General features: G+C 52.5%; 6 protein-coding genes across 6 annotated transcripts; 4 read left to right on the top strand and 2 right to left on the bottom strand.

Moving 5' to 3' along the window:
* Window positions 1-2,791: 2,791 nt before the first annotated feature.
* BKA58DRAFT_468072 (uncharacterized protein) lies at window positions 2,792-5,915 on the bottom strand (the record flags this gene model as incomplete). The annotated part of the gene is made up of 2 exons (XM_046175090.1): window positions 5,797-5,915; window positions 2,792-5,739 (listed from the first exon to the last, which is right to left on the bottom strand). Exon 2 carries the CDS (start codon window positions 5,696-5,698, stop codon window positions 2,792-2,794), a length of 2,907 nt encoding a protein of 968 aa, XP_046025839.1. The 5' UTR covers window positions 5,699-5,739; window positions 5,797-5,915.
* Window positions 5,916-6,018: 103 nt separating this feature from the next.
* Window positions 6,019-8,031, top strand: BKA58DRAFT_141624 (histidine phosphatase superfamily). Its single transcript, XM_046164608.1, has 6 exons — window positions 6,019-6,206; window positions 6,260-6,272; window positions 6,335-6,369; window positions 6,421-6,436; window positions 6,484-6,609; window positions 6,657-8,031. Exons 1-6 carry the CDS (start codon window positions 6,117-6,119, stop codon window positions 7,946-7,948), a joined length of 1,572 nt encoding a protein of 523 aa, XP_046025838.1. The 5' UTR covers window positions 6,019-6,116; the 3' UTR covers window positions 7,949-8,031.
* A 1,570-nt stretch (window positions 8,032-9,601) lies between these two features.
* On the bottom strand, window positions 9,602-14,167 carry BKA58DRAFT_381657 (uncharacterized protein). The gene is made up of 3 exons (XM_046170028.1): window positions 13,715-14,167; window positions 10,711-13,582; window positions 9,602-10,674 (listed from the first exon to the last, which is right to left on the bottom strand). Exons 1-3 carry the CDS (start codon window positions 13,844-13,846, stop codon window positions 9,989-9,991), a joined length of 3,690 nt encoding a protein of 1,229 aa, XP_046025837.1. The 5' UTR covers window positions 13,847-14,167; the 3' UTR covers window positions 9,602-9,988.
* Window positions 14,168-14,838: 671 nt separating this feature from the next.
* On the top strand, window positions 14,839-17,302 carry BKA58DRAFT_313140 (concanavalin A-like lectin/glucanase domain-containing protein; the record flags this gene model as incomplete). Its single annotated transcript, XM_046167417.1, has 6 exons — window positions 14,839-15,753; window positions 15,803-15,865; window positions 16,018-16,157; window positions 16,249-16,402; window positions 16,436-16,755; window positions 16,807-17,302. 6 exons carry the CDS (start codon window positions 14,839-14,841, stop codon window positions 17,300-17,302), a joined length of 2,088 nt encoding a protein of 695 aa, XP_046025836.1.
* A 748-nt stretch (window positions 17,303-18,050) lies between these two features.
* Window positions 18,051-19,049, top strand: BKA58DRAFT_381650 (uncharacterized protein). Its single transcript, XM_046170027.1, has one exon. It carries the CDS (start codon window positions 18,108-18,110, stop codon window positions 19,041-19,043), a length of 936 nt encoding a protein of 311 aa, XP_046025835.1. The 5' UTR covers window positions 18,051-18,107; the 3' UTR covers window positions 19,044-19,049.
* Window positions 19,050-19,624: 575 nt separating this feature from the next.
* On the top strand, window positions 19,625-21,822 carry BKA58DRAFT_141540 (phosphodiesterase/alkaline phosphatase D precursor). The gene is made up of 2 exons (XM_046164607.1): window positions 19,625-20,442; window positions 20,494-21,822. The coding sequence occupies exons 1-2, from the start codon at window positions 19,804-19,806 to the stop codon at window positions 21,733-21,735; spliced, it is 1,881 nt and encodes a 626-aa protein (XP_046025834.1). The 5' UTR covers window positions 19,625-19,803; the 3' UTR covers window positions 21,736-21,822.
* Window positions 21,823-22,190: the final 368 nt, after the last annotated feature.

Genomic DNA, 22,190 nt, shown 5'->3' with positions numbered 1-22,190 from the left:
GAGTGCAATTATCGGATGAGAAGATGGTGGAAGAGAAGCAGAGCGAGGGTGAGGATGGGCGACGGCGGCTTCTTTGCTGGGGCCCTCGCCCTTGCCGTTTCAGACTGAGGCGGAGTCCCCCTTCTCGAAATAGAAGGAAGCAGGCCCAACCCGGTTGGCTCGCTCGCCCGCCGATCACTGCCCTCTGCCCAGCAAACTCCGGCTCTTCCTCTCCTGAGCGCCGGGACATCTCATCGGCTTCACCATTCTTAGTACACTAAACACAATATCAGCATAATGCTAATTCTTGGATCTCTTTGCCCCTCCGCGTTGCTTCCACGGGGCCAGCCTCTGACGTCACGGCTGTTATTTCCATCAACTACACAACCAACCCGAGTCCTTCAGCAGCATCCAAGGCCGTGGCACACAGCTGGTGAGTCTCCGGATACTCTCGTGCAGCTAGGCATACGCACTTGATGCACCGTCGGCGCATACTCGCCGAGCCCGAAAGCTGGACAGGCGAATCACCGCCTGCCCTGCTGCACCACCACTGAGGCTGTGCTGTCATACTGCACCTTTCTGGGCACGCTTGCGAACCCCGCTGCTATTCGTCCACTCACGCCTTTTCGCTGTCCTGCGCGAATAACTTCCATGCCGTGCAGCCATTGAGCCACAATCTACCGGCTTGGTGGCGCGGGCGCCCATTTCGGTTGCATGCCAACGAGCACAGCAAGTGCAAACGAGCCTGAGTCTAGATGCCAACTCTAGACCTCAGCATCTTACTATGCAACGCCTGCACATGACAAAGCCGTCGTATACGTACGTCTGGCGCAGCACTTGCTCACATTCCGCAGCAACACCAGCCATCAAGGCCATCTGGCGTCTACGCCGACGGTCAGCATGAACGCCTCTCCGGACAACCTGCCGCGCCCAGTGCAGCTCCAAGTCCACATCCACATCTGCCGCATTGTGCCAGCTCTGCGAGCTGACCTGTCAAGTCTGTCAGCGCCAGCCGTAAATTCTGATCTACATGGCCCCGTCCTCTGAGCGGAGTCGGTCTTTAGTCCGGCAATCTCCGTCCCAGTGCCATGGAGTGACTTGACCCGACCAGCTTCCCCGATTCCACTGGCCATGATACCTTCGAATCTTGAAACACTCGTCTTGAGTCAACAACGGCTTAAGACGTCACAGCTGTCACTGCTTCATGCCCGCGCGGGTCCTGCCGCCCAATGAAAACCAGCTCATCCTTTCAGCGTAGCCAGCAACCCATGTTAAGATGAGGATAAGCCCTACCTATCAGATCCGCATCGCGGGTGCAGCATAGCGTCAGTTCACACGATACCGATTATCGGCCAACCTCATTGGGACCTCGTGGGAATGTTGACTGCGCCTTCTCCAGCAATTGCACATTCTTCGCACTGGAGCAAGGCTGACCATGGGACGCGTCATCAGCACGCAGAGGAAATTTTCAACCTCAAATTGGGAGACACAATTGCAAGTGATGCAGCTGAAGACTTGGTGGTGTTGCTACACGCGGGCTTACACCGGTCTCTAGAACAAGGCCATGCCTACATGTCTTTGTCATGCGTAGCATTGGCAGGCTGACAGCCACTTGGCCGGCCTTATACACTCACCACAGACTTACTACAGCCATCGAACTTCAGAAGCATCCAACTGCAGACTTGAAAGATCGTCCCTGCCAACACATCTCTGTGTACTATCTTTGGCTCTCTCTGTACCCCTCTCCAAAGGCCGCGTACACAGAGGCACCCTTTCTTGCATCCAGAACCTCCTAATCACTTAATGTCACAATTCAGAGGCTGCAGCAATCTAGTCGCACGTTCTATTCCCTATAGCCCGCGAACCGCAAGCCGCACGTCCGCCCCGGCCGCTGCGCACCAGCGTCAGAGTCAAACAAACCATCGTGCCATTATCCACAACAGCTCACTTCCGTCGCAGTCCGTCTCTCAGGGCGACCCTTACGCATAAAGCACGGAAAGACATTGGCGACCGCTAATCGGCCCGCCTCAAACCGTAAAAGGGGTCTAGTGTCCAGAACCCTCAGACCCTGACCCATCATCTGGCTGAACTCTTACCCATAGAGCCACAGACCTCGCAGACTGCTGTTTCACAGTCTTTAACCCCGAAAACCAGTCATGCCACATCACATTCCCATCACTAGAGGCTCTGGTACTCCCTACTAGATGCGAAAGTGCTTCGAGACGCCTTTGACGCGACGCGCGTCTCGTGTCGTCTCTGAACGGGCGGTCGATGCTCTTGCACGGTGTGGTGTGCTGTCAAAGTGGCCCTCGGCACGGCAAGCCTCACTTGGTTTCCCCATGATCGCTGGTCTTGGGTGAGCTTGATGCACTTTGTGTGTTTCAGGGAAAGACGATGCTGGAGTAGGGCTGGGCTGGAGGCGAGCGTCGTGAGGATATGAAGTCAAGTGTTTCGCATAAGGCGCTACTACATACTGTTCATGATTGCCATCAGCCATGGGACTAACAAAGCTTCCCTTGTAAACCTAATCGCGCTCTTGGATCAGGCGAGGACCGGGAGTTCGATTAGCTTGGATTCTCGATAGGTCGAAGACAGTCGCCAACTGACGCCATGAGTGGCGAGTGATTGGAGTCAATTCAACGATGTAGCGGTATAGTATAGCGAGCTGTAGCTCCTGCTATGTGTGGATCATCTTGATGTCGGGCCCTTACAACCTCGAGAAAAAGAATACGAGCTTATTTCTGGGCAAAGGTTGATAGCCACATCATTATACATACATTATACATACATTATACATAGCATTCAAGGCTTTCTATATCCTCTTTCCACTCTGCTCAGGCTCATCCCTAAGAAAATCATGAACATCCTCCTCATCCACACTACCAGGCTCACGCTCAAGTCCCGCAGCCGTGCCATCGTGACTATACTCCATCACAGGCGGCTGCTGATACTGCGGCTGTTGCTGACCATACTGCGCACCCCCAGCCTGTTCGAATGGCGTAGTGGACTGCTGCTGCTGCTGGCCCATCATATCTCCCTCCAAGCCACCCACACCCCTCCCATCACCTCCCATCACCTCCCCATTCACCTCTCCATCCAATCCCAGCTCCCGAATTGTACGCACGAAATAAGCCTCTCCCTTGCGATCACCCATGATACCTCCCCGAGCTACACCTTCACCACGCGCAACGTCCCTTACAATCGCGCGCGCGCGCTCGTAATCCCCATCTTGCGCCAGTGCACGTACAACGGCGGCCATTGCGCCCCAGCCGGGTAGGTTCTGTTTCTTGCTCATGCGCGTTAGCACGCTCATCATCTTGCCGACCTCGCCGAAGGAAGCGTAGCCTTCTAGCAAGCGGTCGAAGAGGACGCGGTCGCTGGGCATACGGGGGGCGCTGAAGAGGCGGAGGACTATGTCGTCGACTCCAGCGATGTTGGGCGGGTCAGATTGGAAGTAATGTGTTATGAGCGATGTGTAGACGTGTACACTGGGGACGAATTTCCTCGATGTCATGTGTTCCATTACGGCACGCATGGCGTCGAAATTGGCGTATTTCTTGAGTAGACGGTCGATGGCTGTGGCGTAGATGTAATCGTTCATCTTGAGGCCGTTGGCTTCTAGGTCATTGAGGATCTTCAGTATGCGCTCGGTTTGTTGAGCCTCGGATAGGTTGTCGAAGACTTGGTTGTCAAAGGCGGCACTGATAAGCATGGTGTGTGTAGCCGCGTCGCCTTCCAGTCCGTCCTTTTCCATCTGTGCCAGAATCTTGAAGGCGGTGCTCCTGTCGCCTGCTCTCAGATAAAGCTGCACGAGAGAGTTGTATGTGATGGCGTCGGGCTTGATTTGGAAGTTCCTCGACCAGGTGAGCAGTTTCTGTACTAACTCTACTTTTTTCTGGTGGTACATCTTCTCGCTACGATTTTGTACGATGGCGGATATGGCGCCGTTGATAACCTCGATAGAAGGCTTTGTGCATGGATTCACTGCTTTGCTGGAAGATTGGACCTTCTTGGGACCCTTTTGTCCTTTGGTCTGCTTCTGAGAGTTGACGAGAGCGTGCTCAGCTGCAACCCAGCGTTTGCCCATATCGTCCAGAGCGACAAAGGCTTCGTTGACCTGTTTCAGGGACATCAAGCCGTTGATACGGGCCGTCCAAGCATAGTTGCTTGGCTCTAGACCAGTTCTTAGCATGCGCTGCCACATTGCGTTGAGGCCATCGAGATCCCTTGCCTTTGCGCAACCTTCCAAAAGTGCAACCCAGGAGTGCATATTTGGCTCGACCTTGTGAGCGATCATGTGATTCCAGACCTCGACGGAGCGCTGTGGATTGAGAACAGTCATGTAGCCAGAAAGAAAAGCGTTGTATATCGCGGGGGGTATAGCGACAGTCTTGTCCTGCGTGGCGTATGTTTTCTCAATTTCACGCCAAATGCCGTCCAGCGCGGCTGCCGAACTTTTGCTTGACACAGCACGCGCTATTCTGGTCATATAGAATGCTTCCAAGTTGGAGTACTCGTCGCCTGTGTTATCTGGACCAAAGGTCTCGCCGGCTTTTCCAAGAGCTACTAGGGCTTTTCGTGGAGCGTCATTGATTTCCTCCATAATCGTGACCTGAACATCTTCTGGTAGTCTGTTAAAGTCCGGGGTTTCTGTGTGTTTCAATACTGCGTCTACCCGCGAGCCGGCGAGTAGCTGTCTAAGAAAGGCTAGAAAGGGAGCAGCTTCCTTTTGTGTCTTTGGGTCCAGTGCGTCCGAAACACCGTAGAAATAAACAGCACAAAAAGCTAAGGCAGGACTGGCGACATAGTTAGGAATGTAGCTTTGCAAGCGCATGTTAAACTGTCTCTGATCAAGCATATCCGGAATTGTGTCGACAGGTGGTAAGTGCCATTCAGTACTGACAGACTCTATTGTACCACTTCCCGGCCCCATGCATTGGAAGAAGAGTCGCCATACAGACAGTAGCTCTGTGACTAGTGAAGGGATGTCTCTTGCCGATCCGGATGGGGAGTTCACAGCACGTATGATTTCATACGTTAAATAACCTATCGTTGGTCTGACCCAGTACTCCTTCCGAGCAATGCCAAGCTGCTCATATTTGAGAAGCACCGCAGTTGGCGTGACTTTCAATCCCGGGCTGGCTGCGCAAAAGGTACTCGAGACGGCTCTGAGGAGACGCGCAAATACTCGGTCTTCACTCAACAACTGCGCATCGCGATCTGTTGGCTCCGTCAAGGCTTTGCAGTCGCTTGCAGTATAGATCCTCTCAAACGCCTTCCAGGCTCCATTGATCTTGCCGTCGCGGAGAGCGTCAAGCACTGGATCAGCAAAAGCTGTGCCAATTCCAGACGACCCGTTCTGTACTGCATCGATGAATGCAGGTCGCTCTTCACCACCAGCATTCGTTGAGCCCTGATTCGTCTCGTCATAGATGAGTCTGGAGTATCGGCCAAGTGGTTGTTGGCTGCGGGGTGATTGCCCGTCGCGTGCGCCCGAATATCGTATATTTGGCCCGTTGCGATTGGTTTCCTGTGCGTCATCTTCCTCATCTCTACTTGGCGTAGATGCATCTTCTTTTGGCAATTCGGCGACAACGTTTGGCTTTCGGCCGGCCAGCGAAACGATCGTGGCCCTAGGTTGCCATTGAGAGCTCCGGACGGGGGCGATGCGCTGGGACAGGCGTGTCCGACATTGTCGACATACGTATGCGCTTAGCATAATGCTGTGGCGAGCCTGAGGGGGACGGAGGGGTGTGAACGCTGGTGACGATGGTTAGCTGGTGAGATCGAAACTTTTTGGCGTAGGACTTTGCACACCTGCAGTCGCTTTTCAAGGCCTCATCTGCGCGGTACTGTCGACTCGAAGAACCCCAGTAAAGTTAATAAATCGTCCCTAGTGGATTGTTGTGCGGAAATGCGTGCTGCCACAAATCGCGTGCAGGCGTCGCGATGCTGTGCGGAATGCCTCCGACCAATCAGACGCCATGACGTCCACACGCTTCACGTGACTGCGGGCTTCCTCCAGAAATCTCTCAGGCCCAACTCAACCTCATTGTGCATGATCTCCAGAGCAGAATCAGCTCTTGCCATAGCTCTACCTCCAAAATTCAGCGCCATAATTATTGGTAGAATATACGATGACGACCCTCATTCCACGGCAGTTCTATTCGCAGGAGGAGCTCGATAAGCTTTATCCGAAAGAGCTTGAATTGCAGCTCGTACAGATTGTAAGCACCAATACCTTAGCTTCTCTTTGTACCACCACTAACTGAGATACTAGTTACTTCGTCATGGTGGGTAGTAGCGATGTATTACCAACATTTTGGCAAGCTCATGTACTGACGTCTACGTACAGGTGAAAGAAGCCCGGTGTCCCCTCGATTCCAGAATGTAGGCACTATAGTCCATATATTACAATGCCATTATTAACCACATCACCAGACTGGACTGCCACCTTGTAGGATGTTTCTCACCAGTTGATCGAGAGAAGGCTAATTGTGGAAGATTGGCCATACTGCAATTCCGCCCGACAACTTACCAGTATAATACTGAACACCAAGGACTTTTCGAAATGGGATCAGCTGAAATACCGCCGCCGGCTTGAAACATTTGGCATGGATGATGGACCCGGTACTATATCCGCTCGTTTACCCTGGACGGTCACTAACAACAACCAGTTATCGCATCAGGACCTAAAGGCGAATTCGATGCCATATGTCAACCAGGTGAACTCACGGATAAGGGCCGTGAGACAACTCTAGCCCTAGGAGAGCGCCTTCGCCATCTCTACGTCAACCAGCTCAATTTCATGCCCGAGCTCATCTCCGATAGTGACATGATCTATCTGCGCGCAACGCCTATTCCACGCGCTCTAGAGTCTCTTCAACAAGCCTTCTGGGGTTTCTATCCGCCATCAGCACGAACTGCCGACTTCCCTCCACCAACAATCATCACCCGAACCCCGGCTGATGAAACGCTCTTCCCCAACGATGCAAGCTGTAGACGTTTCGCTCAATTGAGCCGAGCATTCGCGCAACGTGCAGCTGAGCGTTGGAACGACACTGATGACATGCGCTACCTCACCAAGATGCTTTCAAAATGGATGCCAGGAGAGCAAAAGGTAGCCGTGGACTCTCACCCCAGACTTTCCGGTATCATGGACACCCTCAACGCCACCGACGCACACGGCCCAGAGACCAAGCTTCCCAAGGAGTTCTACGACCCCAAAGCCCGTGCCATCATCGACAAGATCGCAGTTGAGGAATGGTACCAAGGCTACACCGAGTCCTCGGAGTACCGCATGCTCGGCATCGGCGGTCTAATGGGTGATATCACCTCCCGAATGGTCGGCAGCGTCGAACGCAACGGCAACTCAGGCATCGTCGAAGTCGGCGGCGTAGACGGAAAACTGGGCAAAGGAAGAGGTGGCGAGACCAACATCCGCTTCGCCATGTCGGGATGCCACGATACAACCCTAGCCGGTGTCCTGACCTCGCTCGGTGCCTTCAACGGCGAAAAATGGCCTCCATTTACCTCGCACATCGCCGTCGAAATGTTCCGAAAGCGAAACCCCACTGGTATCACACCCAATCCCGCCCTCACAGGGCAAAACCCCGCTCTCAAAAGCCAGAGTTGGTGGTCCTCCCTCTTCGGCAGCACAAAGGTCACTTCAGACTCCAGCCTTACTCCTGAAGGCATAGCACGCAAGCCCATTACCGATCTCTCTGCAGCACAGCGTGATCAACTTAATGATTACTACGTTCGTCTCCGTTACAACGATAAGGTCATGGAGATACCTGGTTGCAAAGCACCGGGCAAACATCTAGAAGGTGATACTAGTTTCTGCACGCTGGATGCGTTCAAGGCTATTGTTGATAAATATACGCCGAAGAATTGGAAGGCGGCTTGTACGAGTAGGTTGGATGAGCCCGCTTTTCCGGTGAAGGTTGAGCCTGCGGGGTATGAGTAGGGGTATGAGCGCTGGAGATCACAGTGCGTATTGGGGAGATGCGAAAGAGCAGGAATATGGATACATGAGGCTTATACGAAAGAAAAAAGATAGACTAGAGAGACAAAAATCCTGTTCGCTAAACACTATACCAGCTACATACCACCATCAACATTTTCCTCCCAATTCACATCGCTGAAGCCGCAATAGCACGTCGAGGATTACGAGAGCGAATGCGACGCTGGCGAGGGTTTTGGCGCGATGTAGCAATTCTTTTCAATAGGTCCACCTGAATATCTGTGATGATAGCCCGTTGGCGTAGTCGATCATTGTCTGCTTGTAATTTGGAAATCGTTTTGTCGCGCTGTTGGATACGTGTGCCTTGAAACTGATCAAGCAGCGCAACAGCAAGGCCGTCGAACATGTTGCTGATGACCAGGGCGAAGTTTGAGAAGTCGAGCATGAGTATAGATGCAGGGACTGTGGTATGACTTGGGAAGTGTACCGGTATAGGTGAGGTATGATATGAGTGTTAATGGTGAAGTCTTGTACAACTGTACGATTGCAATGGAAAAGCTGGCATTATAAGTATGGATCATAGTACATATGGATGGGAAAGTGTGGATTGTCTGAGACTCAAATCGGAGTATGTCTTGCACAGTCATTTAACAAGAAAATGCATTGTTAGCACATTAGTATCTAAGACTGTCTCATCATATCAACATACACGCTGAAGCTCCTGTAAGGGGTAGTTGTAGGTAATAGTACTTACTTTACACTACGAGAGAATAGTAGGGGACAGCTCTATATTCCTACGTTTAATAAAGGTAGTTATATGTAGGAGAAAGAGAATAATTCTTGTCCTTTCCCTTGCGGGCAGAGCGCAGGTTAAGAGTAAGTTTCTAGGCTAAGACCTAAGCGAGAGAAGCAAGCATATTATGTGATTGTTCTCTTCACTCCGCCTTCGCCATCTCATGTTACAGCTCCTGTCCTACACTTCCAGTATAGCCCTCGTTTAAGACACGACTTCAGTTTACCAAAGATCTTCCGCATTTCCTTCACACGCTTAGTATTTCCCTTCGTCTTCGGCAGGAGTATCACTGCCTTTGCTCTCCCCTTCCGCATCTTCTCCCCCTTCTTCTCCAACGCGTTCTTGGGTATCCCGGCACTTCATCTCGATCTCTTCAGCTTCAGCCGCCAGTGTTTCCTTATCTATTTCCTCCTTCTCCTTTTCAGCCTTCCCTCTAGCCCTCGCCGCTCTCTCCCTCAACTTCTCCTTCTGGACTTTCAAGTGCGCAGCGTAATCCTCCGCAACAGTCACACTGGTATCGTACTTTGCTGCTTCATCTTCAAATTGTACTGTGGTCATGGTGGATGAAAGAAAACCTAGTCGTGTGTTGAACTCGTCCCAGGACTCTGATGTAGGGCGTGGATTTGGTCCAGTCTGCGTGCTCGAGTCTTTCATTGCAGGGTTGATGTTTGCGATGACGTGGATGGGGAAAGACATGGTTTGTTATCGGTTGGTGGAACGAAGGGCATGTATTTGGTAAGGTGTGGTTGAGGGTGAGAGACCGACCACCGCTGTGTTTTGGTTTCAAGAAAGACTTGGGAAGACTTGGGCAGAGCGTCTGTGTAAGACTCCCCACAACACTTTCACCAAAGCATACAACGGGCTGCATTTCAAACACGTTACATTTACTTCGATCTTGAGTGGAACGATTGGCTGTTTTTGCTTCACTTGACAGTGAATACACAGAGAGCAGCTCGTTATGGATTACTTTTGGGTCGGCTACAAGTGTACCCTGTACTGTACATGATCGACTAGAGCCACTGTACAAGAACCTCTGCCTAATGAAAACAGCCTCCCGTTCCACGGCGACCACTTGCTGTACAAGACTCGTACTGTTAGTAAACACATTCGAACAGATAGCCCGATCCACTAACAGGAAACTCCATCCTCCATCACATACCAAGCCGCTGAAACCGTGAGGAAAGTTCTGAAACATCTGGATGACATGTCAGCATACATGCAATGAGATCAGAGTGTTCAAAAGCATTCCACTAACTCGCAGAAGCCTCATCAGCCACCCTATCCGAATGCCGTATGGTGCCTGTAAAACGCCCTGTACCGCCGGCAAGCATGCCATCAAACTCAGCGGCACGAGCTGCATCAGCGTCTTCCCAGCCAGTCCGCAAGTTCCAGCCAGCGTCTAGTGCAGCTAGCTCAGAAGGGTCAATCTCTTGCACAACATCACCTAGGTGGCTCCACTTCGAGCTCAGCATAGCAGGCGCAAGAGCGACGATACGCTTGCTGAGCATCTGGTTGCGCCAGTGAGCAGCCATGCCGAGAGGATCGACATCAGCTTGGTCGAAGGATGTGTTAGAGAGCTTTGCATAACCGCATGAAACGAACTCGATTGTTCGCAGTGAAGTCGTGCGCTTACTGTCGGCCTTGGAATGCTCAGACCCAAAGTCGGAGAGATTGGTGCCGGGTGAGATTTGATCAATGATATCCATCCAGGAGCCTTCGCGGGGCTGTGCCTTGAGTACAGACTGGGCGTCGCCAGGAATTGGATTGTTTGCTAACGCAGGAATAGGCTGAGGCTGCTGTCCTAGAACCAACTGCGTGTGCAATTGATGAACCTGTTGAGCCAGCTGGGCCACAGTGCCGAAATTGATGTGCTGCTGAGCGAGTGCTTGAACCTGCTGGTTTGGCTGCGCCTGTGGCTGCACCGGAGCTTGGGGCGGGACTTGGGGTTGAACTTGGGGTTGAACTTGGGGTTGAACTTGGGGTTGAACTTGGGGTTGAGTTTGAGCTGGTGCTTGTCCTTGGCCTTGAGCTTGAGCTTCATTATGAGGGTGTTGTCCAGGGTTGTTGGGCACCTGTCCGATCTGCTGTTGCAGTTGGTTATGTAATGCCGCTATATTGTTGTTCTGAAGAACTCCAGCGTGGGTCTGCAGGTGTTGAAGTTGCGTTTGAAGCGTCTGGATATAAGCTTGAAGGAACTGCTGCTGATTTGGCACTAATTGCGGACCCTGGGCACCAACTGCGCCAAACAGTGCGCCTGCCGGAAGATGAGGCGGCATTATGTTGTGGAATACCGCTGGTTGCGCGACTACATTATGTGGGTTGGCGTTGGGACGCAGGATGCCCGTAAGCGATAAAGAATCAAATACCAAAGTCTGCAGCTTGTGCCGATCATGCATCTTGACGAACTCGCGCATAGCTGATGGCGTAATCCAGCAATTTTTCAGCACGAGTTGTTCCACATGAGGAAACTGAAGCAAACCTGCCTTCACAAGAGCTGCATCAGTCGCAACCAGCACCGTGGGGTGGATAGAAGGAGGATTCTCTGAACGACCTCGCAGATCCATTACGGGAGCAGGAAATAGCAGTTTGTTCCTCGCGTAGAGTCCCTCAGCATGTTCGCCTCCAGTAACAAAACCAACTTTCAGATGACGGATATTCGCTCGACAAGCAACATGATCGCGGAGTAGGTCGAATAGTACACCATGGCTCTGCGTAGGGCTAATCTTTGGCGCGTCAACGAAGCCGGCCTCGTCCTTCTGCACAGTCCGCCAGCATGGGATCACCATGATAGTGACGTTGTGTAGTTTTGGTAGTGCGTCCCAGAAGTCCGCACGATTTAGCATTGGCAGGTAACGATCGGAAAGCCCGGAAATGTTCAGCGTATGTACGTTTTCGAACGTAGTCGGGTTGTCAATGACAGAAAGCATGTACGAAGACATGAAGGCTCGTTGGGCCCACTCAGTCTCTAACAACCATTCTTTTTGCGCTTTGGTAAGGTTGGCGGGTATGACAGGGTTCACAAGGTGCGCCCCCTCGGATGGCATTTTACTCGATGAGAATAGAATACCTGTACCTGAAGGTGGTGGGGTTGACACAAAGCGCTCCAAAACATACGGGTCGTCGAAGCTACTAGGGATAGGGACATCGCCGGTTTCATAAGGAGTTGCAGCATAGAGAAGCTGAGGATCCAAGTAGGGCATTTGTGGTTGCTCATCTGCTAGATTGCTGGCTTCCTTCAGCTCGGAAAGAGGAAGCTGTCCATCCATTCTATATAGTGTAGCCAGTCTGACATCGCTACCAGCGTCCTGGTGGCATGCTTCAATGTGATTCCAAAGTTCCTGTTGGGCTTGGGCTCGACGATCTGGGATAGCCTTGGCAGTGCCGAAGACTCGAGACGACTTATGCAAGACACGTGCTCGAATAGATCTGTCCGGTCCGTTCAGCCATCCTAAACCGCTATCAATGGAAAGCGCCAGCTCCCTGACATTAGGAAGCTCGGAGAATGCTGTTTTCATCCGCGGTGTTTCGTCAGCGGCATTTTCGAGTCCAGCGACAGTATCGAAGCGACGATACTCTTCGTGTGGCCAGTCATAGTTACCCCAGAAGCTTGTCTTTTTCTCCGTCAGTGACTTGACGGGCGGCATGGAAAGCGATTCTTCGTTGACTTCAAAGCTCATGCCAAACTTCCTAATATGTGTACCGAAGCCGCGGAAGACGTCGAGGCCATGGCCGTTGTACACTTCATCGCCGTTTGCGTTTTTCCATAAGTAGCCGGGTTGCTCGATTCTTGCGCGCCTTTTGCCCTTGAAGTCAGGCTTGTGCTCTTGTGCTAGCATGCCGTAGATCTCGGTATTGAATGGAACAACCACTGTCTGGAAGATGACCTGCGAGACCGTCTGGTTCATCTCGCGGCTTACAAGACGTAGGGACTTTATGTCGTCGCGGTTGAGGTGATCCGCGATCATCTCTACAAGCTCAACTGGCAGCTTCCATTCCGGGCGCCCGACCGAAGGATTAGGAAGAGTGTCATGCGACTCCTCATTCTTCGCAGCTGTTACTGCCTTCTTCCCATTCTTCTTGGAGGGGGGATGCTTTGGATCCTGGTCAGATGCGAGCTGTTTGCTTTGGTCGAGCAGAAAGTATTTGGCGGGTAGTTTTGCCGAACTACGGCATTCGGGCCAAATGTCGTTCGCTTGAGGGTTTGGGCTGATGCTATTGTATAGCATGGCAGCAACAGCACCCCTGAAGTTCAGGACGCGTGTTATGGCCTTCTCTTCTGGGCCCTCATAGCTGTCGCGCGAGCGTTTCGAAGGTCCGGACATATTGTGGCGATGTGAGTTGAAGTGATGGTGGGGATTGTTGGCGAGTGACGAGAGGCCTTCAGAGGGAGCTGGTGCATGCAATGGAAGTGAGTCTGCTTGGTCGTCCCAGTCGCCGTCAGTGAAGTGAATGCGCCGGGAGTGGGCACCGGAATCACTTTCACGATAGTACATGCCCGAATCCTCTTCTCCAAACCTCTCGGCGTCTTCCAACAGGTCCAAGTGCAAGGCAATCGCAAGCTCGTGGTCATACGGATCCTCCGAGGTTGAGCCTTCGCCTTCGCCTTCGCCTTCTTGTGCCTGAGGTGTAGGGTTGTACAGCGAGTGAGCGAAAGGAGGATGTCTTCGCCGTCCACGCGGGGCGAAGCTTGGTCTGTTTGCGCGGCCGCGTGAGGAGGAGCCTCGGTAAGATGTCGCTCCTGGGTTTGCGAAGTATTGATGAATGAGAGGTTGGTAAATGTTGGGTGGGTTGTCTGCGGCTTCCGGACGCGGGGAGGGTGACGGGCTAGCAAAGAGGGTCGCGGGCTATTGCACGTCAGTATATGGCAGGAATGAAGGGATGATGATGGCCCCATGCCTGCCAAAAGCAGATATTGCTGCCGGCATGCATGTGCCGTGTGCCATACCGGCGGAAGGTGCGTGTGAGGTTTGACGTACCTGGCTAAGAGCGTTTGTTTGGGTTCCGCTACTCTCACCTTCCATGTCCTCGGGCGCGGCTTCGTTCGAGCGCAATGCCCACCAAGGCGTCAGCCTTTGGGTCCTATTGCGCCTTCCTTCGTTGTCCGCCATGATCGCGTGACTGAATCAGACCGCTCCTTGGTCGATCTATAATGTCTCGGGACTCCAGGTAGCTTCCGAAGGGCACCCGGCGCAGCGGTAATACAACACTGCGCGCATTGAGCCGCGACGGCAGGCTATGGCGTATCGGCGAATGATCCTGTGCCTGAGTGTCTGTCAGTGAGATGGCACACAGAGATCAGTATGCATGTTGCGATGGGGTGAAGTTCGGCACGGCATGCGGTGGTGTTGCATGCTGCAATCACAAGCCCAAGCCCAAGAAGTTGTTTGTGCTGGAGCCGCAAACGCGCCCCGCCGAGTCCATGCACGATGTCATCCCGCTCTGCGAACCATCCCCAGATCTCCGCATTTGCGCCACGCCCATCATTACCCCTGGCAGCGACATCCTCTCAGCGCTCCCCATGCTATAGTATCTATACCGCTTTATAGCTCTTCTCAGTGTCGCGCCGTGCTGTTTACTGTGGTTAGCCCCGTCTTCCGCTCCTGCCCTGTGCCTCCACCTCATACTAGAAGAAACTGAACAGGTCTGCAGACTACAGTAAGATGAAAAACATGTAGAGTAGGTGACTTAACGTTGATGCAGGCTCCAGGGTGTTCAGTCTTTCCCTAGGTTGACGTGCTTCAGCGGGCGTAGATCGAGGCGCACGCCCCGGCATCTATCTGTCAAATGCCAACTATCCCATTAGAGGGAATCCGTGCCTGAGAAGGCTAGAGAATTGGACTCTGTTCTGATCACCGTATACCAAAGTACCATCCCAATTAACAGCCCGACCCAGGACCAGACCGCAGTCTGAGTCAAAGGCGCACTTGTTTCTGATCAGGCGTGCTGTCGCCAGCCTCACAGACCACGTTCGGAGCGCGGAAATCCGCACCCCAAGGCTGCAGCATAAAGAACACGACCCCACCAGAGATACGCCCCGCACGTTCCCAACTACCAGTCTCCTTACCAGTATCCTAATTGTCATTCGCAATCGATTGATAACATGACCTCTTCCAATGGCCATTCACCGCTTCTGGCTTTCCCTCGCGAGTTGCGCGACGAGGTCCTTGGCTACCTGACCCTCCCGCAGTACGTCTATACATCAAATTCGAAGAAGGAAACTCAAAACCGGTACAAGTTACGTCAAACTTCCGTAGATACCTACGTCGATACACGCATTTATCTCCCTTCTCGTCCCCCTCCAAACATCCTAGCAACGTGTCGCCAGCTGCGAGAAGAGTGTCTGGAATACCATTGTCGTATGTCAACAATGGTCTCAACACCAACAGACCCAGAGAAGCGACCCCTGAGTAATGAGTTGGCTGAAAGGCTCGGAGACGAGTTTGCTGAAGAAGCAGAGCGTGCCTGCGACGATGATACCCTCCGTATCACGTTGGAGGTCCAGCGCCAGCTGCGCGGAGCTCACGGTTACTACATTCCAACACGCGAGGACATGTCGCCTCGTTTCCTTGCACTGCTGCCGATGGTCGGCAAGGTTAGAAAACTTAGGCTTATTATGTGGCCTGGATACGACTGGTGGAATGGTGGTCCGCAGGTGTTCGTCGACAAACGCGGGAATACTCGCGTCAACCCTGGTGAGGCAGCGAAGCCCAATGCTGCCTCGGTCACCATCAGCAGGGTGCTCCAGTACTTCCCTCATGTTGAAGAACTCAGTGTGGATGTTCTCATGCAGGCATACGACGGTGGTAGATGGGATCTGCCGGACAAGAAGTGGGAAAATGTCCAGCCTTGGCTGGATGCACCCGTTACGCCTACAGTGGGAGAGACGGTTAAAAAAGTTACGAGGAAGCTGATCGGCTTCTGGAAAACGTCAGATCCTGAGCCCTTTTACGTCCAACATGAGATCCGTCAATCGGGTAGTACTTGGAAGGTCGATAGGAAAGGCGATATGGGCACCGTGAGTCGCTTTCGAGCCATGCCCGTTTGCCCGTTGCTTACAATTCCAGCCGACCATGAAGTCCTTTTGCGATACCGGTAATGAAGCCGACATGGACTTTCTCAGATCGCTCGTAATCGAAGGATCGTTCGTGCGAAATGATTAGAAAATACCAAGTTGACGTCAGGTCCAGACCGCATGAGCGTCGGAAAATTACCGTGGCACTGTTCTCTAGTCCCGCCGACGTTTATATTGCCCTCATCAAGCATCGGCCAAATGTTTCAGACGAACGGAATGAGTTGTGGAGAACCCCGACTTGACGGGCAGGGGTCCACACGCGCGGAGCATTCCCGACGCATCGCAAAATCGCTGCACATCACGAAGAACATCGTCTCTGAAGACCTAGCTGCTGATCAGCTTCTGATGTTCTTCCGTCAACTCCATCAATGCTAAACTAACTGTCGAATCCACCAATGTGGCAGGTAGCCCTCCCACCGTTCTCGGATGATCGACAAGTCTATGGCCTGACCATGGGACACCCATGAGAGGAGTAGCGCCTTATTCGGGAATAGCTTGCTTGACACGTTCATACCTTCGAAACAACGGAGGTAGACTGCGAACACAGATGTTCCGTGAGCACGTTCTCCTCTTTTTATTTCTTAGCTCGTACGTTAATCGATGTTGTACTTAAAGTGGGTTGAAGCCTTCTCCCAGTAGCCAAGCCTCACCTCACCATCCAGATCGACTATTACACTCATTTCCACTACTACCATCACTCAATATGAAGTTCAGCGCACTCCTCATCGCCAGCACGGCATCTCTGGCGCTCGCCGTACCTACCGCTACCATCCAGAAGCGTGCAGACTACTGCGGCCAATGGGACAGTGCCGTAACAGGTGACTACACCGTTTACAACAATCTCTGGGGCCAAGCCGACGCTACATCCGGTTCTCAATGCACCGGCGTTGACGGCCTCAGCGGCAGGACTCTCAAGTGGCACACTTCATGGTCCTGGGCTGGCGGGTACGTCCTTCTCTCTCTCTGACACAAAACTCATACTAACATCCCCTCCAGTCCTGGACACGTCAAGTCTTACGCCAACGTCGTAACAAAAATCACCCAAAAAGCCCTCTCATCCATCAAATCCATCCCTTCAGTCTGGAAATGGTCCTACGCCGGCGACGACATCATCGCAAACGTCTCCTACGACCTCTTCACCTCCTCCAAAGCTGGCGGTGACCCAGAGTACGAAATCATGATCTGGGTCGGTGCTCTCGGAGGCGCTGGTCCCATCTCCGCCACAGGCAGCCCCATTGCTACCGTCACACTGGCTGGCAATAGCTGGAAGTTGTACAACGGCAAGAACGGCCAGATGAATGTGTTTAGCTTTGTTGCCGAGAAGCAGATTAACAGCTTCAATGGCGATTTGATGGCGTTTGTCAAGGAGGTCACTGGCAAGCACGGCATGCCTACTAGCCAGATCTTGACCAGTGTTGGAGCTGGAACTGAACCTTTCTCTGGTAGCAAGGCGAAGCTTACTGTTACTGAGTACAGCTTGAGCATGAGCTAGATGCGATCTGCTCTTGGTTTGTTGGAGGTTGTGTAGATGCACATTGGCGTCTCTTCTTGTACATACTTATGTCTTGTTCTGTACATACTTCTCTTGCGCACCGCACATACAGTATCCAAGACAAATCTTTGGCTTATCACATTTCGTTCTCTTGCGATATCTGCACGTGTTGCTTAAGAAGGAGGACGTAATCGCAAGTCGCTCTTTCTCGTCTCGCTTACAAGGACCGACGTTCCTGCTCCACGTTACACGAGGCAGCCACCGTTAACATTGTCTAACCTAACCTGGTGTTCAATGCGACTCAAGGCGTCACTGGAGGCCTAACATGTAAGCATCAAGAAGCCTTAACAAGCTCCTCAGCCAAGCAGCAAGTGGAGATGAAAAGTCCATGTCAACGCTCATCGTCAGCCCTTGTTCATCTACATTATAGCGACCTACACTAAAGAGCAAGAGAGGGATGGCACCAAAAATCGCAATCATTGGCGCAGGCCCCGGCGGCTGCATGCTCGCACGCCTATTACTCACCCAGTGCAACTGCAGCACCACCATCTTCGAGGCAGAAGCCTCCGTCAATTACCGGTCACAAGGCGGCACCTTGGACTTGCGCGCCAGTACAGGTCTTGCTGCAGTCAAATTGGCCGGTCTGTGGGACCAGTTCGAAAAGCATGCTCGCTACGACGGTGAGAGTCTGCTGGTTACCGATAAACACTTGACGACATGGTTGAGAAGAGGTGGACGCAAGACAGCAGACGGAAAGCTGAGATCAGGAGATGCGCCTGAGATTGATCGTTCAGATCTGAGAAAGATGCTGATGGAGAGCCTACCTCACGACACCGTTCGCTGGGGCTACAAGCTCTCGCGCGTCGAAGAAAGCAGTACAGGACTAAGCCTGCGTTTCGCGAACGGCGAGGTGCTAGATGGCTTCGACTTGATCGTAGGTTGCGATGGTGCTTTCAGCAAGACACGCAACCTCTTGACGTCAGAAAAGCCGTATTACACTGGCCTAGGCGGCTGGACAATGTACATACCCGACGCGGAAAACACAGTACCAGACGTATACAAGTTTGTCAACAGAGGCAGCGTCTTCGTCTATGCAGGCGACAAATCTCTGGCCATACAACAACTCTCTGACTCCTCCATCTACGTCTCCTACTACGGTCAGCACCCAGAAGACTTTACGCAAACGTGCGGTTTCGACGCTCAAAACGACGTCGAATCAGCGAAATCGTTTCTGAGAAAAGCTCTGCACGATTGGGCACCGCAGCTCCGCGACACAGTAGAAAAAGCAGAAGCGGGACTCGTGTGGAGAAACTTGTACCAACTCCCAGTAGGCTTCACCTGGCCACATCGACACGGTGTCACCCTCTTGGGCGACGCAGCGCATGTCATGACGCCGTTTGCGGGTATTGGTGTTAACACGGCGTTCTATGATGCCATGGTTCTCACCGAGCAGATCGTCGCGTACAGCTCATCTAGCTCCGCCGGCGAGGGCGTTAATCAGGTGGAGGCACTGGGTCAGTATATCGAGAAGTATGAGAAAGAGATGTTCAGGCATGCACATGCTGCGCAACGACGTACGGAGGGCGCGAAGAATGCTATGCTGTTTACTCCTGGGGCGCCGCGCACGAGTATTGAGACGTGGATTCTTTGGCAGGTGGAGGATCAGGTGCCTAGGTGGGGTAAGCCGTTTGTTGCGGTGGTGGTTTATGTGGTGTATTGGGTTTATAAGCTCCTTGTGTAGAATTTGACAGCAAGCTAAAAGGTGCATGCTCTTCTTGTTGGTGTTGGTCTTATCTGCACGAGCATAGGAGTTATGAAGGAAGGCGCGGTATTACTTCGAAGCATGCTGGCTCCCTGCTCCGAAACGAAACCTCGCGGAGCTTTCTACTCCGACCTTCGACACCGCTTCGATGTTCCGCATCCCGACTATCACTTATCGAAACGTTACCTCGGTAGACACCATTTTTTATCGTTTCTGATCTACAGATGCACCTGCTTCATCCATCCAAGTCGACCCGGCGAAGTATTGTTGGACCTTTCTCACTCTAGTGCAAGCTACCCGCTCCGGCTCATAGTGGCCAATAGGCGCACAGGACCCAGACATGTGCGTCGCGCCGTACTGCATCTCAACTATAGCCCGTGAACGCAGCAAATCAGGACTGCTGTATTTCTGCTGATGACGACTAACTACTAGGTTGCATCTTCAACTTTCCTACATTGCGATGTTCGCCCCGCTACCGTTAATCCCACCAGCCCGTGTCAACGCTACCGACATGGCAGCATGCTGGCTCCACGAGCTGTGATTGGGATGTTGCATTCCGTGAACGTCTGTTCCTGCAGGCATGACGCAGTAGAGACGCAAAAACGTCCAGGCGTAGCTTGCCTGGAGTCCTGAAGCTTGAAAATGGCTCAATCTTCTGGAAGAGTACAAAAAGGCCCGGAGAGCCGGTAGATTTGGGTTTGCAAGTTTGATCGGCGTCCTCCAGCAGCCGTTTGTCAATATGAAGCTTCAGTACCTTTCGTTGCTGCCATTGGCATCTATCGCCAGCGCTAGCTGGTCGAAGAACCTTAACTACCGCTCGCCTTCGGAGCACCACCCTGCCCTGGGTGTTTCAATCCACAAGGTAGTCAAGAGGAACGACCCAGCAAGTAGCTATGCCGCCTCCAGCTTGAACTTCACCCATGGCGTCGCTTCAGGCGACCCGTACCCCAACAGCGTCATCCTTTGGACCCGCGTCGCTCCTCAAAGCGACAACTCGCAGTCCAATGTTACCGTCAGCGGCTACGCACCTCTCTTTGACCACGACAACGAGAAGTACGTTCAAATTTCCAAGGCGCCGGTATGCGTAGAATACAAAGTCTACGATAACAAGAACTGCTCCACGGTCGTCGACTCCGGAAAGGTGTTCACAAGCTCCGATGTAGACTTTACTGTCAAGGTCGAGGCCAAGAACTTGAAGCCGTACACCAACTACTACTACCAGTTCAACGTGTGCGGTTCAGAGAACAAGAGCCCGCTTGGACGTACAAAGACCACTCCAAATGCGGATGACGACATCACCGATGTTAGCATCGCTGTGTACAGCTGTGCAAACTACCCATTTGGTTTCTTCAACGCCTACGGAAACACTGTTCGCAAGGTGTGTGATGAAGAGTGGTCATATTCCCTACTGAGCTAATCGTTGAACCAGGACTCTGTTGATTACGTCGTTCATCTCGGTGATTATATCTACGAGTACAAGAATGGTGATTACGGCTGGGGCAACTCGCTCGGCCGCATTCCTCAGCCAGATCGCGAGATCTTTACTCTTTACGACTACCGAAAGAGGCTTGCGACTTACCGTACCGACCTCGATCTCATTGCTAGCCACGAGCAATTTCCTTGGATTCCTGTTTGGGATGATCACGAGGTTGCTGACAACACTTACCGCGACGGCATGTCCGAGCTGAACAACACCGAAGACTCTTTTCTCCGCGATGGTGGCGTCTCAGTCGACCAGCGCAAGATGAACGCTGTTCGTGCCTACTTCGAATGGATGCCCATCCGCCAGGTGGACATGGATGACAACCTCAGGATCTGGCGTTCTTTCTCCATCGGAAAGCTTGTCGACTTGATGATGCTCGACACCCGTCAATACGATCGCTCCATCACCGATCTCTACTGGAACACAGACTACGTTCACGACATCTCCAACGATGCCGGCCGCTCCCTGATGGGTTCCCGTCAAGAGAACTGGTTCTACCGCAGCCTTTCCGAGTCCAATGAGCGTGGCACAACATGGCGTGTCGTCGGATCTCAAATCGTCTTCTCGCGCGTCAACCAGTCCGCTGCGTATGGAGAAGATAACCCGTTGAACTACGATGCATGGGACGGCTACCAGTCGAACAAGAACCGCACGCTTAACCACTTGTACAGCAACAACATCAACAACAACATCTTCCTCGCCGGTGATAGTCACGCCTCATGGGTCAGCGACCTCATCTGGCTCGACGAGAAGGACTACGACTCCAGCACCGGCGCAGGCAGCATCGGTGTCGAATTTGCTGGCTCAGCAGTCACTTCTCCTTGCCCCTATGGCGCCAACATCACGCTCGCAACCGCCAACAACTACTCCTCCATCATCCAGTCCTCCAACGCTGAACTCCAATGGCAGGACCTTTACTACCGTGGCTACTTTGAGCTGCACTTCACCCACGACGAGATGACCGCTAACTACTTTGGTCTGCCGACTGTTGTTACGCGCAATGGCTGGGAGATTCCCATCGCTAACTTTACGGTCAAGAGTGGAGAGAACAGGCTGCAGAGGCCTGTTGCGGGTGGTATGGTTGAGAGCGGAAGTTTGAAGGGTGGGAAGACGATGCAGACGAACCTGACTATTGATACCAATAATGGAACTTGGTTTGTCAGTCAGGCAAATTTGGAGGTCTTGTAAATATAGAAGTCATTTCACGACTGCGGTTACACCAGAAACAACCTCGAAGCTATCGCAATCATACCATATATCAATGTACAATCTCAATAACAAGCCCGAATCAAGAGCAGGCCTGAGTGTGAGTTAAAGGCGCACTCTGTTGTCGTCAAAATTCAACGATCAAGGCAACTGTGAGGGTAGCTGAGGGTGCGTGCCCGCTAATGCAAGCCGTCATGCGTGTAGCCACAACGTTTCAGCCTTGGCTGCCACAGTGCATCGATAGCATATTACTGGACATCAAGGTTACAATTCTTTTGAGAGGCTGAGCCGTCGATGTACGTGAACGATTGTAGTGGCGTGTGCCTCCATTGGACTCGTGACTATCTTCTGTCAGCCTATTCAGGTACCTCATCTCCGCCTTGAACGTCTGTACCAGCCATCTCTACACACCCGAAGCATCAATCCAGGAAGTGCCG

Source organism: Alternaria rosae (genome assembly GCF_020736505.1).
Source record: "Alternaria rosae strain MPI-PUGE-AT-0040 chromosome Unknown BKA58scaffold_4, whole genome shotgun sequence".
Taxonomy (NCBI): domain Eukaryota; kingdom Fungi; phylum Ascomycota; class Dothideomycetes; order Pleosporales; family Pleosporaceae; genus Alternaria; species Alternaria rosae.
This window is presented reverse-complemented; position numbering and strand designations above follow the sequence as displayed.

Bases quoted from the DNA above. Each gene is read 5' to 3' on its own strand.
- BKA58DRAFT_141624 (XM_046164608.1), top strand. From the start codon at position 6,117: ATGACGACCCTCATTCCACGGCAGTTCTATTCGCAGGAGGAGCTCGAT. The intron at 6,610-6,656 runs GTACTATATCCG...AACAACAACCAG, and splicing joins TGGCATGGATGATGGACCCG to TTATCGCATCAGGACCTAAA.
- BKA58DRAFT_381657 (XM_046170028.1), bottom strand. From the start codon at position 13,846: ATGGCGGACAACGAAGGAAGGCGCAATAGGACCCAAAGGCTGACGCCT. The intron at 13,583-13,714 runs GTACGTCAAACC...GACGTGCAATAG, and splicing joins AAACAAACGCTCTTAGCCAG to CCCGCGACCCTCTTTGCTAG. The intron at 10,675-10,710 runs AACCCCAAGTTC...AACCCCAAGTCC, and splicing joins CCAAGTTCAACCCCAAGTTC to CGCCCCAAGCTCCGGTGCAG.
- BKA58DRAFT_381650 (XM_046170027.1), top strand. From the start codon at position 18,108: ATGCTGATGGAGAGCCTACCTCACGACACCGTTCGCTGGGGCTACAAG.
- BKA58DRAFT_141540 (XM_046164607.1), top strand. From the start codon at position 19,804: ATGAAGCTTCAGTACCTTTCGTTGCTGCCATTGGCATCTATCGCCAGC. The intron at 20,443-20,493 runs GTGTGTGATGAA...TCGTTGAACCAG, and splicing joins ACGGAAACACTGTTCGCAAG to GACTCTGTTGATTACGTCGT.